The 13,478-nt window shown below is 38.0% G+C and overlaps 1 protein-coding gene and 1 long non-coding RNA gene across 3 annotated transcripts; one reads left to right on the top strand and one right to left on the bottom strand.

The window, feature by feature from the left end:
• The first annotated feature begins 492 nt into the window (after window positions 1–492).
• LOC144667073 (uncharacterized) lies at window positions 493–7,607 on the top strand. Of its 2 annotated transcripts, XM_078528452.1 has the most exons (3): window positions 493–675; window positions 6,779–7,116; window positions 7,510–7,607. In XM_078528452.1, the coding sequence occupies exons 2-3, from the start codon at window positions 6,831–6,833 to the stop codon at window positions 7,542–7,544; spliced, it is 321 nt and encodes a 106-aa protein (XP_078384578.1). In that variant the 5' UTR covers window positions 493–675; window positions 6,779–6,830; the 3' UTR covers window positions 7,545–7,607. The 2 variants fall into 2 exon arrangements, with proteins under 2 accessions (XP_078384578.1, XP_078384579.1); XM_078528453.1 differs by lacking the exon at window positions 493–675 and having other exon boundaries at window positions 6,317–7,116.
• Window positions 7,608–12,077: 4,470 nt separating this feature from the next.
• LOC144629364 (uncharacterized) lies at window positions 12,078–13,234 on the bottom strand. The gene is made up of 3 exons (XR_013566365.1): window positions 13,184–13,234; window positions 12,775–13,073; window positions 12,078–12,347 (listed from the first exon to the last, which is right to left on the bottom strand). It is a non-coding gene; the product is annotated as an uncharacterized LOC144629364 (long non-coding RNA).
• Window positions 13,235–13,478: the final 244 nt, after the last annotated feature.

Raw genomic sequence — 13,478 nt, 5'->3', positions numbered from 1 at the left:
ACTATCTCGGCTTGCTGTCAATAGTACTCCATCCAAAAAATACATCCTGAGTACTTTCTCTCATTATTTTCCCGATGTTTTATATCATGTTTAAAAATCAGTTAACGTTGTGGGTTTGCAAAATGCCTTGTGGCGTGACTCTCTATTAGATATCCATTATTAACATAAAGTACAATCTTCGTGATGCCTGCCATGCGCTGTGATGCCCGTTGCGTGTGGCTTACTGAAACACCCCTCTGTAACAGACCCAGTGGAATCTGAAAAAAGTCACTGGGTTGGCCAATTTCCAACTGGGTCAGCTTATTTGGGCTTTTTTCTAAAGTAGGTTTATTCGACATAAGTCACAACGCACAGTCACTGGGGAAGCACAAAAATAGGCGGGTAAAATCAAAATATTTGCTGGGTACCGGGGAGACTAGATTTTCACTGGGTAGGGGAAAATAATCCACTGGGTTGGGTTCCACTGGGTCTGTTACAGAGGGGTGTACTGAAGGCAGTGCTACGGCTGCAAGGTTGTCTTGGGAAGGCGTAAACGCACTTGTGGACCAGTTTGACTTCTTCGACAAGCAAGCGTAAGGCCGAGGACAATATACGACTTGGTGAAGAATGCGGAATTGTCCGTAACGTGTAGTGTGAAACTTAGAAAGCCAGGACGGAAGTCAAAGTGTCCTAAAGGTAAATACTTGATTAGCCTGCCAAACAGTTTATTTAGCGTGGCAGAGAGTGGAGCGCGGTACACGAGCGTGGTTTATTTTTCGTCTCGTCTTCCGTCATCGCCCTTGCGCTTCGCGCTCGTGTGTTGCGCTCCGCACTCTGGCCCGCTTAACCGCCCTTTGTCTGCAGAATAATCCTTGATACAAGTATAAAGCGAGAAAGTGGCATCCAGTGGAGCGTGATTCACGAGCACGGAGTGCAAGGACAATCGCGGTGCACGAGTATGGCTTATTTTTCGTCTCGTCCTTGCGCTTCACGCTCGTCTATCGCGCGCGCTCTCCGCTTGTTCTGCAGCATAATTCTAGATACAAGTTAGCATGAAGTTAGTATGAAGTGAGAAAGTTAAAACATTCCGATACAGAAAATCAAAAAACCAGTGGCGTTCAGCCAAAAAGGCTGAGCTTCTTTTTAAATATGATATCATAAAGCTGCTCCTAATATTAAAAACTTAATAAACTTATAGTAAACTTCCCGCTGTTTCAGCTGAACACCTGCCTTTTCAGTAGAAGGCTAGTATAAATATGCGGATTTAAACAGTCTTGAACTTTTAGGCTATTAGAACTGGAAGAAAATAAACATACTCTGTGCATATACTTGTGCTTGGTGCTTAAAGCACGGTCCTGCTACGCCAATTACTTTTAAGAGTAAATTTAATTAAACCCGCTTTTTCATCTATAACACAACATCAGACTTGCTCACAAGACCTGCGGAATCAAATCAAAACTAATTGAAAAATCTTATCAGTTGATAAAGGTTTTTCAAAAATGAGTGTTGTTTTAAACCACCCTGGAGTGTCAAATGGTTACAAAGATTAAACGGAAATATAAAAATATAACCAAATACCCGTGAATGCCGAATGGAATGGATGATTAGATTATTAATTGAACTTGCGACTCCAAAGATATCAGTAAGAATAACAAAAGACGTTGGCTGGAAACAGAAACGTTTGAGAAACATTTAGCTTGACCCAACGTTTGAATTGCATGAACGACGAGTTTCAAAAGCGCACATGACAATATATAATTAAGACCTTTCTATTGTAACCAGACTTCATGCTTACGTTGGCAAATGCTATTTTTACTAACACACGTCATCAATAATCTGATAGAAAACCCGATATTGCAGGTCGTATATTGATAAAGTATATATTACTTGAACTAGTTTGGCTCTTTGAAACTTTGCGCGATTGGCGTTCGAGCAGTCTGCTCTGAGTGGGAGGATTGCTTATCTTCTATCGGACTCTGAGGTAAGCTGGGCAGTTCCGCGCCCAGACCATTTCTTCTCGATGTGTATGGTACAGTAAGCGGTTTAGTGAAAGTATAAGATCGTTAAGAACTGTATCATTTGATTAGCAGTTTGTGATTATACAAATAGTTTGATTTTGTCAAACAATATTTATATCAATTGTCGCCGGCGATCAAAGTTATCAGAAACTTAAGTATTGGCTCGATCGACTAGCCGTCAGGGATATAGTGCATGTGTTGTGGCAATCGGTTTCTCTTGCCTAATTCAACATGATTTTAGGACAAAACAATTTCAAATGGAACAAACAACGGCTTCGTCGGCATTTCATCTTTTTATTCTTATGTTTTTGCTTTCTCTTAAGCCAGGAGCCCGCTACTCAAACTTGTAGTTTAACTGAGGCCAAACGAGCGAAGCTTGATAATACACTGAGCAACTGACATCATTTTACACGATAAGACAAAAAGATAAAGAAGAAATGTAATTCGTGTTAGCAGCCCCAATGGAAAGAAATGGCCAATTGCAAATGGATTGCTTGTGCTTTTATGCAAATATTTGTCATATGCCGCACACCTGTTCATTCTACTTGCATTGTTAGTTACGAAAGGCAATGAAACTTTTTGATGAATTCTACATGTAGAATGTATAGTTAACATTTTTAGGCCATATATTTTGTAACACGATTTTAACTCCGCATACTTCCTCGCTAGTTCAGATATTTTATCATAATCCGCTAGCTTGAATGGAGCAATTCAGCTTGATAGCTTTGACCACCCTACTAGTTGGCTCTTAAGAGGGGTGAAACTGACATACATGCATTAAATGAATGGCGTACTTTTTGAAAGGGGCTTTCGTAAATCAGTCCCACTTTTCTCCAGTCTTAGCTAAATTCTTGTTTCGTTCCTTTCGCTTACCTCAAATTTGCTGTTTTTCTACAAAGTAAGTTACTATTTTAAGATTTCGTTTATTGGTCTTCATTAGAAGGTTATCGCGCACATTGCAAACTATCTGGGGTATGTATAAAGAAAACCCTGGGGGTATCAATTATGAGTTGAACTGTAAAATTAAGCCATAGCAGGTAGATGCTTGCTGTCAACGTTTAATTTTAGACCGCCCTAGAGTGTCACGACATTGATGATGGGTGTCACTTAATTACTTAAAGCTTATCAACAGCTTAGCTAAGAATTAAATCTTTCCGTTTTGATTAAAATAAAGTCTGGTTATACAGCCGGCAACTGTAATGAAATTTGTCTTCGAGATATCACGGCAATATTAAATCGAATATTCAACCTTTTCCAATCGCGACGGCATAATGAACAATCGTCTGGGATAAGATAAATAACAAAACAATCGAGACCGCCCACTAAAGCTGATATTAGCTTTTATGTACCTATAAAGAGCATATTAAAAGAGCGGCAAGTTTGTTAAAAGCTTGTGTTGATTTTCGACCGTCAGCAGTGTCAATATTTAAAGGTAAGCATGGCAGTCAATATTTTATTCCGTATTTGTATAGTGCTTAATTTGCTAAAGAGATCCCGATAACAAGATAAGTAAAACGTCCTTTGCCGGCTTTTTCTTTGTGTACAGAGGCTGTGTTGAAACAGGATTGAGTGTCAGTTATTCATAGCCATGACAACTTTTATATATACTCTTCTCAACCACTCATGTTAACAAATCTACAAGCTTATAGTGCGCGGCTCACTGAGCACATTTGAAAAATGTAGATGTTCGTTTTGTTAGTAGACTTGCTTGAAAGTTGGGGCGCGTGGTGCTTATCAAATCCACTTACGGCAAAAGCTTATCAACTCCACTACAAAGCTTTACTTGCACAGTAACAACCTATAGCAACGTAACGGTGTCGATGATTTAAAAAACTAATTGGCCACCCTTCAAGAGGGAATTATAAAGCAAGACCGCCAAGGGTTGTATGAAGATTTATTACCATATTAAGGTAACTTCACAACGCCTACGACTCGTACGGTTTCCCTGTGCGTTTTCTTCGCCCTTTCCTCTAACAGAAAGCTTTTTCCGTGAAAGTGAAAGTAAGCATGGGACGAGAGCTTAAAGTGCCTATGAAGGAATTTGTTTGCGTTATTTTGTAGCTTATTATGTTTACTTTTCGAAAAGCCAAGCCTCTCTTCTTTAATGGGGTCATAATTATAACACAATTTAATAGCCTGAGACACATTCTGATCAAAGTTACACCGTTGCCGACAATAAGATGATTTCGGGCATAAAATAATTTCACGGACTAGATATTCAATAACAATTTTAGAGTGACAAATGTAAACACATTCAGTCTAGCAACATTATGTTATGGTTACATTATTTAAGTTGACAACAACCGGAACTGGAACAGCGCTGCTTCCGCTGATGAAGCGATCGGGAGGGATGGATGACCTTTATTTACACAAGATAAAGCTTATACGCCTGCGGCGATGGCGTGTAGCTATAAATGAATATAGCTCAGTGACTCTTAAGTCGCTGCATCCAAATGATGTGAAGCAAGACTTTTGGTCCGGCCGCAACCCGAATGCTCGACTAAAACCAGTAATTTCCTATCTTGCTTGGCTGCAGAACGTACTGTCGACAATACGGTAAGTCAGGTAATGATCATTATCGGGAGTATAAGCAATCCATAACGGCAACGAGTCCGCCGCTACACAAAAGGAAGAACTGATGTGACAAGTTGCGTATATTTCTTTGTTTTCCTCTGTCGTAACAACAACACAAAATCAGGATCTGCATCTCCGTCGTGATTGCTTTAAGAAATCTGTTTACTAACTTTTTAAAGCGTCCGTAAGTATGCCATGTTTTCTGTTTGAGTTTACCAAACAGTCATATTGCGATACAAGACATTTTAAAAATATTGATTTAAAATAATGATAGCTGCTATTGATAGCTAAAATATTGATAGCTCCTGTTCAAAACCGGTTTCCTGAAAAAGTTTAGCCTGCTTCGCATTGAAAAAACAAAATCAGTTTGCTTTCGATTCGAGTTATAACTTAGGTATATATTTTAATTCCTCATATATTTGAAAGCTTTCAGAAAATGTATACATTATTTAGGTTTATTTTCAAAACATCCGGGCAAGAATGTGCACAATGACCAGAGGTTGTCGAGGATCATACTGATATTTTAATGTCTTAAATTGCCCTTTAAATTGTAAGAGCATGCCATGTTTTTATAACCACACAAGGGTAACAAGGCCAGAGAATATTGAATGTATAGTGGCCGCGCGGCCCTTTCTAGTCTACAAAATAGTTACCATTTTTGCACGACCTAGCCTTGGGCATTGAAGGGTGGGCGGCCTTCTTAAGACCCTAAGAGAGCAAAGTTTTTTGATCGACACCGAAGTTAACGCAAGGCCTTGAATTAGTCATATGAAACATTGCGTTCCAAAAAGACATAGACTATAACTATTTGTTATTAATAGCATGTTAGACCATCATAGTGCGGCAGAAACGTTAACGGAAGCAGAACTGTCAACAACGCAATTTTCACCGCATCACTGGCGTCTTTATTAAATCTCTGTTTAATTAAATCCATTTTTAAATAACAGCACCTGTAGACTGATATACATGTTGTATTGCCTTCTGACCTTGGTTATGTGTAAACTTTAACCTTATCCTCTGGTATTTGTAATCCTTGTGTTTCAAAAAGGAATCGTTTCCTGTTCTCGGTACAGGCTCAAAATTCAAGCATTGCGATTGAAAAAGTTTAACTAGTGATCTTCAAAGAGCAAAAGGGTTTTTGTAATGCTAAATTCTATTATTTCCCTAAGAAAAACTCTTCAAACTACTAACAGTATTTTTATGGAGACAATTGGCCAATTTAACACTAATACTGACTAATAAAGGGCAACACTAAACATGTAATTAAGCCCCATGCAAACCCTCTTGCAGCATTTCAACCTAAACTAGAACATTGAAAGGGTAGGACAAAGCTAGATGGTAAACTCTTAATAAGTGTTACGCTATATTAATCGGCGGACGTTCTTTGGGCTTATCACGAGCACCCACAGGAAGCGTGTGGAAGGATGTTATAATCTTAATCAGGAGCCCATTAATTAGTAATGGGCTCCTGTCTTAATCCGTAGTGTAAATATTTCCACAGGTGGGAATAAATGTCATCTACCAACAAGATAGTATCGTCTGCGATAATCTGGTTTTGTGATTCTTCTTCCAACTCACATACAAAGTCTATCTTATTACTCTGTGATACGGACTAACTTCGTACCTGGCGTGTAGTTGGCAAAGACATTGATTTATTAGAACTGGGTCTTTAATGTGAGATATATTCCATTTATAGCAAACTCTGTTTGGGAAAATCGTCTTTGCTAACTTGCGTTGGGGAACAACCAGACCATCTCTTAATAAACAACTTTTCAAGCCGAATGGTGGCTATTGTGTTTATTTCCCTAATATCCCTATTTTAATAATAAGCTACAATAAGCCTCTTAGTTAGTCGAACGGAATCCACCGAAGCCGGAATCTCAGCCCCGCCTTCCTTAATTGCTGTACTTTTTCACTGCAGTCTTTATACAATTAATCTGTAATCCAGGCTATGAAAACGGTTGCTGGTTTGCAATTAAGGTTGTGTTATTCCTTCGATTGTGTCGATTTTCTCGTAAAGTTGACGTTGTACTGTGACCAGTGCTATAATCAATACAACATCAGATTAAGAGGTCACTGACAGCTCTGTTTTGTCAGTATAAAAGAGCCTCACATTTCCCACTCGATCATTTGTTGTTTTCGTCTGATGCCGAGAAAGTGCACTTCAATGGAGCTTTGAAGTTTAATTCATTTTGGTTCTTTTTTAGCCCACTGTGCAGTCGAAAAGCACCTGTTATTGTTCTGGACGTACAAGAACCGATGATCGTCATCCTGATTGCAACGTCCGTGCTGGACGGTGAAGTTATATTAATAACATTGGTAATTATAACAGCGATAAATAATAATGAACGTGATTATTATGGTGCGCCCAATGGTCACCCTGAAGAGGTGAATGAGGAATATGAAGTCGAGAATGGCGATGGCAATAACGATGATGGCCACCCCGACGGACACGACAACAGAAATGAGGATGAGGAGAGCGACGAAGAAGTCGACTATGACGACCCTGGTTACGAGGCGGACAACGAAGACGACAGTATAATTCGTAAGTAAAAAAACCCCTTCAATTCGTTAATGAGATATATGTTATCTTGACTACAAGCAAACGAATAAACGGAACGCGAGTGGAAAATGACCGTCCCAGGTTTTCCCCTTTCTCGTGCTCTATTTTTTTTTTCGTTTTACGGCTTGACGGACTAAGAAAAAAAGAGGGATTGCTCGTAGTCTTTTATGTTATCATGCAGAATCAAGTTCCTTTTTTTTTTTTTTTTTTCTTTTTCTCGGCTTCCTTTTCCCTCTTTTCTCCCCCTCAAGAGGGGAGAAGCGCCGCCCGCCGGAAGTTGTAAACTTCGTAACATCTATTTAACTATTTCTTCCTTTTGCTATAGTAAATTATAAAACAATATCTACGCGCGTTGATTTTGTTATTTTTGAACAGAATTGGTTGCAGGAATTCCAGACGCCTTACGGTAAAACTCAAGGCTTCGAGAAAAATTAACTGATTCGACCCATGCAGTCAGTCCGCGCAGAAAGAAGACGAATTGTCAAGTACAGAGCAGGAATAGATTGAACTATATTTCGGAGCAGCAGGACAATTGAGACGTCAATACGTGCCCCCCCCCCCCCCCCCCCTTTCATTTTTTAAATCCTGCACCTGCTACACAGGCCGAAGCTAGAGACAGAGGTCGAATACTGCAAAATGAACAGGCCTATTTCGATGCATTAAAAAACTAATGGTCCTTTTGCAGCTAACGATCACGTGGTTCTAAATGGCACCTTGCTGAAGGACAAGCTACGCGCCATGCGCGCTGAGACATCCAAAACAGGGCGACTTCAACCACAGCATGAAAACATAAATTTACCGTGGTGTAAAGCTCAAATAAAGCTGTCGTAAATTTGGAATTTATTCAGCTATACGCTGACTTTACATTTTTTAAAGCTGACCTTTATCCCAGCTTTACACTCAAGTATAAAGGTAGATAAAGAGACTTCTTTACACCAACTTTAAATCACATTTACACACGGTAGCATAAAGGTCGGTTTAACCACCTTTAACAACATTTAATTGATGGTGTAAAGTTGGATAACCGACTTTACACCAGATTTAACCACCTTTAATTTAATGTAAATCCCAATTTTTACATGCTGTGACCCATGTTATGCTTAACTTTTGCTTGTTTGAATTTCCCAGAACGTAGCTGGCCCTCCTTCCAGCCCTCCATCATAGCTGATTTTGTACCATGTGTCTGTAAGCTGCAAAAGGCCCATTTGGCTGCGAGCCGGCCTTCGGTCGAAGGATAATATATATATATTATATATATATATATATATATATATATATATATATATATATATATATATATATATATATATATATATATATATATATATATATTATGTTTTTATTTCCCTAAACCTCAGAACCAAGTTAGTATTCGAAATAGATCTATTGAACTTGCATTGAGCTTGTAGAATATTTTATGTTGCGGATTCAAAATCTGTGACGGAAAATCTCATTCCTTAACTGGCATCTTCATTATTTAACGAATTTTTAACTTATACGCCGGATTCCAAATCCATCGAAAGAATCGTTTTTTATTCAAGTGTATTGATGCCGTTAAAACTTAATTAAATTGGTTTATATTGTACGTGATTTATTTAAAAGATGTACAGACATAGTAAGGCATAAACCTGAGGTTGTTAAAAAAATTTGAAATTGAAATGTTTAATGGTAAGACGATCCCTAGTACCCTTAATTACCTCTGATATTTTTTGTTTAAACACGATTTCAGATGTAAATTGTAAAGTTTATATAATTATGTTAAACATTTTTAAACGATTTAGCCTTTAAAATCTAATATTTTAGAAAATCAAAATATATTTATAAAGATTTACAAATAATTATTTTCTTATCATTTGCGTACGTGGACTGTGTTGTTTCAATGAATACAAATAATACTTTTCTGCAACAGTTATCATGGATCGTGAATAAATTATTTGAAATAACCTTGTTGTTCAGTTTTCAATAAATGTTTTAACCTCAATCTAATTTTCGCATAATTGAAGATTTTGTTGTTATTGAAAGCAGTCTTTACACCACGTCTAAGCGTGTAGTCTCAAGCTACCAGTTAACAACAACTCATCCACCTTATTTAATCAGATCTAATTTTAATTACTAGGTTAAAACTTACAACAGCTGGCTGCTATTCATTTAACTTGATCGATGTGGTTGCGTATCACGGTTCTACGTTAACAAGGTCTCGAATAGTTTAATTCCCGCAGACTTTAGACTGTTCGCAACCTCTCTTAGCCTGTGTACAGCCGTCCCGCTTCGCTCAAAAAATCGCTAAGCCTCTCTAATTTTCCGCGCAACTGAATAACGCTATTTTCGCTAGCGTCCAGTTCTCTCGTGATTCTTTTCTGCGTTCAACGATCGAAGAAAAACCATGAATGAAAGATAAAAGGGCTGTGAACAGTCTAGCGGATTCAAACACTTTCGAATAACATCGAATCTAGTGAGCAACCGACTAGTTTATGTGATTTCTTTTTTCTCCATGCATTTTGAAAGAGTACAAACATGGTTGATAGGGGAAGCCGATGTGAAATAATTCCCACACAAACGTTGGCAATAAAAGGATCCTCGTTTTAGAAGCTTGATATGCATTGTATCTTCATAAGAGTAAAATCATGGACAGGGAAATCTTTTCCTAGAAACTATAGCCCAAAGATTAACTAAACTTCGCCTACGCAAGTGCACCCGCCACGATTGTTTTTATTAGTTTTGTTTTCATGGCGCGAAAGAATTTGCTGAATAATTTCCTGTTTGCGTCAATGAATGAACAATATAAACTGAATATAAAACGTTTAGAAGTAGAAAAGAATAGAGCCATGAATTTCAAATTTTTGAAGAATGTTTTGCAAACTCTATCGAAATGACTTTTTATAATTGAAACTTTACAATAATAAATAAGGAGTTATCTACACTGATCTATACATAGTATTCCACGAGTGTTCATCAGTATTGTTCTTTCTTTGAAGTCTTCAAGTACCTTAAAAACAAATTTAGCTGTCAGTGGTTTCATAAAGGATGAGGAACACAATTGTCCGGAAATGCCACAGGAACTTTCTTTGTTCTTCTTTGCTCTGACAAGTGATGTGAAGGATAGCAGTAGTTTCCACGGTGGTCGGTAACTAAGGAAATTTCTCCCGTTTGTGCGGGCTCATTAATATGCAGCGGAACTTCTCCAAAGACGTGTGTGGGCTCATTAGTATGCAGCGGAATTCCCCATGAGTTCTCAAGAGCAAACAAAAATGGCGGACGAAGTGGAGCAAGGAAATCTAGATTTAAAGGCTAATCATGGTAGTTCTGAGCGAAATGAAAAGTTTTGGAACACAAGCACGGTAGAAATGAAGTCCCTAGTTGAGAAAAAATGGATCAAGCCTGTAAGAGTTGCCAAAAATAAGCCCAATTATGGAATGGGCGAAATGGATTCCCTACACGAAGAGGTTTGTGGCAACAAACTTGAAATGGCTGGACCTCTCATCGATTGCTATCTTCGCGAATTAGGAAAGGGTTTGAAAAAGAAGCAAACCCATTCAAAGGCAACTGGGCTTGTTAACCCTATCGTTCTTTTTATCCCTTGGATGATATTTAGACACATACTGACACTGGTTCGTGGCTACAAATGCGAGGTAAATGTTTTCAAGCGTGGGAAGAGAATTGAAGTCACCATTGAAAACCAAGCTACGGCCAGAAAAATGTTTTGCCCATCTAGATTTTCCGGCCAAAATTACTTAGGACACCGGAAGTTTAAGAAGCTGTCCGATGGAAAATATCGCTATTCTGGAAGATCTGCCGTGGTTATTACAAAAAACACACCGATGAAACTAGATTACAACATGACAGCAAATCGTGTTACACTCTCAGCATTTATTCAGAGGTACACCGAAGATGGTTTTGCAATTGACAGTCAGCTACAAAAGATAATGAACAATAAATAGACATTTTGTAGCAACATATGTGTATTATATAGTTTAACATGATATACATTTTACAAAGCCTTACCAAGTTAATAATATATTAAGCAGCAAGAGTGATCAGTATCTATTTTATCATTATAATATCAATGTACAAGTCATCTTTTTGTTCATAAATAATAAATAATATTGTTTAATTATCAAGCTAAAATTATTTTCACATTTAACAAATTTCTTCTAGGATACAAAATTAATGGAGATGAGTAAGGAGAATCATGTATGCTTAGCATGTAGTTGCAGTATATGTTAGCTGCTAACATATACTGCAACTACATGCACAAAGGTTAAACTCTGCTGTCAAGCAGTTTTCCAATCTCAACATCAATTAAAGAACTTAATTTATCTACTCTTTTTTGAGAGAGAAAAAAAAACTCAAACTATATTAAGTCATTGAAAATTCACTTGGCTGTAATATCAAATTATCAAACTCTGTTCTAAATTACCATTAAAAAAACCATGTGAGCAAAACCAGGCTGCTTTAATCTTTAAAGGTTTTCAAAAAGTATCTATTACACTTTATTCATTCAGACAGTCCACAGGTACTTTGGAATAGAGGTTGGGCATCAGATTAAGAACCTGGAAGACATGGTGTATTTACAGTAGATTCATGTATTTTTTTTAATGGGAGGCTAGGTGGCCTAATGGTCAGCGCACTTGACTCTGAGTCGAACGGCCAGGGTTCGGGCCCTGGCAGGGACGCTGTGTTGTGTTGTTGGGCAAGACACTTTACTTTCGCAGTGCCTCTCTCCATCCAGGTGTATAAATGGGTACCAGTGAATTTACTGCTGGGGGGTAACCCTGTGATGGACAGAAATGCTTGATATTTCATGGCAACAGCCTGCTTTAATGCCTCCTCACTGTTGCCATATTCTTTCATAGCCCTCCCAAACACACCCTGTAGAAAACGACCCCTCTTATAACTACCAATGAATTTCTCCATTTGATCTTTTGTTGCATTTGATTGTAAATAGTCCCATGCCCCATAGATTGACCCTTCCTCCCCACCATGAATAAATTCTAGAATGTTTTTGGTTTCCTGCCTTCGCCTGTATCTTGTGCTAGAGTGTGGATTATTGACCATTTCAAAGGTTGTGGCCGTATTCATCCTTCGTGCTTTGGCATTTTGTTTTTGTTCCAGTAGCACCTTAAGTTTCTCATATTCTTTAGATATGGTGTCTAACTGCTTTTCTTTGTCCTTAAGCTCTACTGCAACAGTTTCCTTTTGCCTTTCTAATTTCTCTAAAATTAAATAAATTAAAATGAAATCAGTCAGTCGAATCAACCAATCTTTATTCACCTGCAATCTCACAGTTACACATTCAAATATTGCCATTTCAATTACACTTCACTGAATTATACAACTAGACTAAAAGTTTCTGATCTACCTTTAAATATTTTCATGAAAATATCCCTTGAATTTCTAAAAACATGTATAATATAAATTGTGCTAAATAAAATCATCTAAGTGTATTTTATTAAGGCACCAAGGTCTAGCTCAAGTAGTAAAGCAGGGTAAAGAAACAATTATTTTCTTCTACTTATAATGAAAAATCTGTTAAATAAAATTTCTCAAATACAGCCATAAAGAGACATCCTAAAAGGTCAACCATCTTTGCTTCTAAATTTAGAACACAAGAGCCTAAGGAAAATAATGTCTGACTCAAACCTGTCTCAACTCTAGCTGTTGCATATTTCTCCTCAACTTCCTGTATCTGCCTTTCTTTCTCAATCACTTCTGATTCCCTAACAGAAACTCTGGCTTCCTTTTCATCTATTCGAGCCTTTTTAATCTCGCATTCCGCTTCGACCTCACTGGCGACATTTCGTGCCTCCCGTTTGATCGAGTTTCCGACTTGAATAGGTGATCGAACCTAAAATGGATTCACTGTTCTCCACGAATCGCACTTTCCATGATGGCGGTCATTTTTGCTGCATTTTCTGCTCTTTGAGCAAAGTTTTCGGCCGCTGAAAGAAACCAAAAACGTTTTCTGCTTAGCAATGACGATACGAGAATTTCAAGATGGCGGACGGCTAAAATAGAATTCAAAACGGTAGTTTCAACTCGTTGTAAATACCTTTTCTTGTCTCTCTCTTCGTCGCTGACGGAAGCCATTACTTCAAACTCTGTTCTGAACGTGCGATGCCTATGCCTGGCATTGCCTGCTGGGATTTATTTCTCAATAAGAGCAAAAAACTCTTCAAGTAGGGGCTCCACGGGCTGAAATGTGCTCTCACGCGGAGCACGGTCAAAACATGAAACACTTTCTATGCTCAAATCTTTATTTATATAATTGTACTCCTTCAGAACTAGAAAGACCAAAACATTATGTCCATATGTGGTCTGCAATACCACCCCTAACATGTATTTAG

This window comes from Oculina patagonica, chromosome 10, assembly GCF_052425735.1.
Source record: "Oculina patagonica isolate OP01 chromosome 10, crgOcupat, whole genome shotgun sequence".
Taxonomy (NCBI): domain Eukaryota; kingdom Metazoa; phylum Cnidaria; class Anthozoa; order Scleractinia; family Oculinidae; genus Oculina; species Oculina patagonica.
The sequence above is the reverse complement of the archived record's forward strand: the minus strand, read 5'-3'. Positions and strand labels throughout refer to the sequence as shown.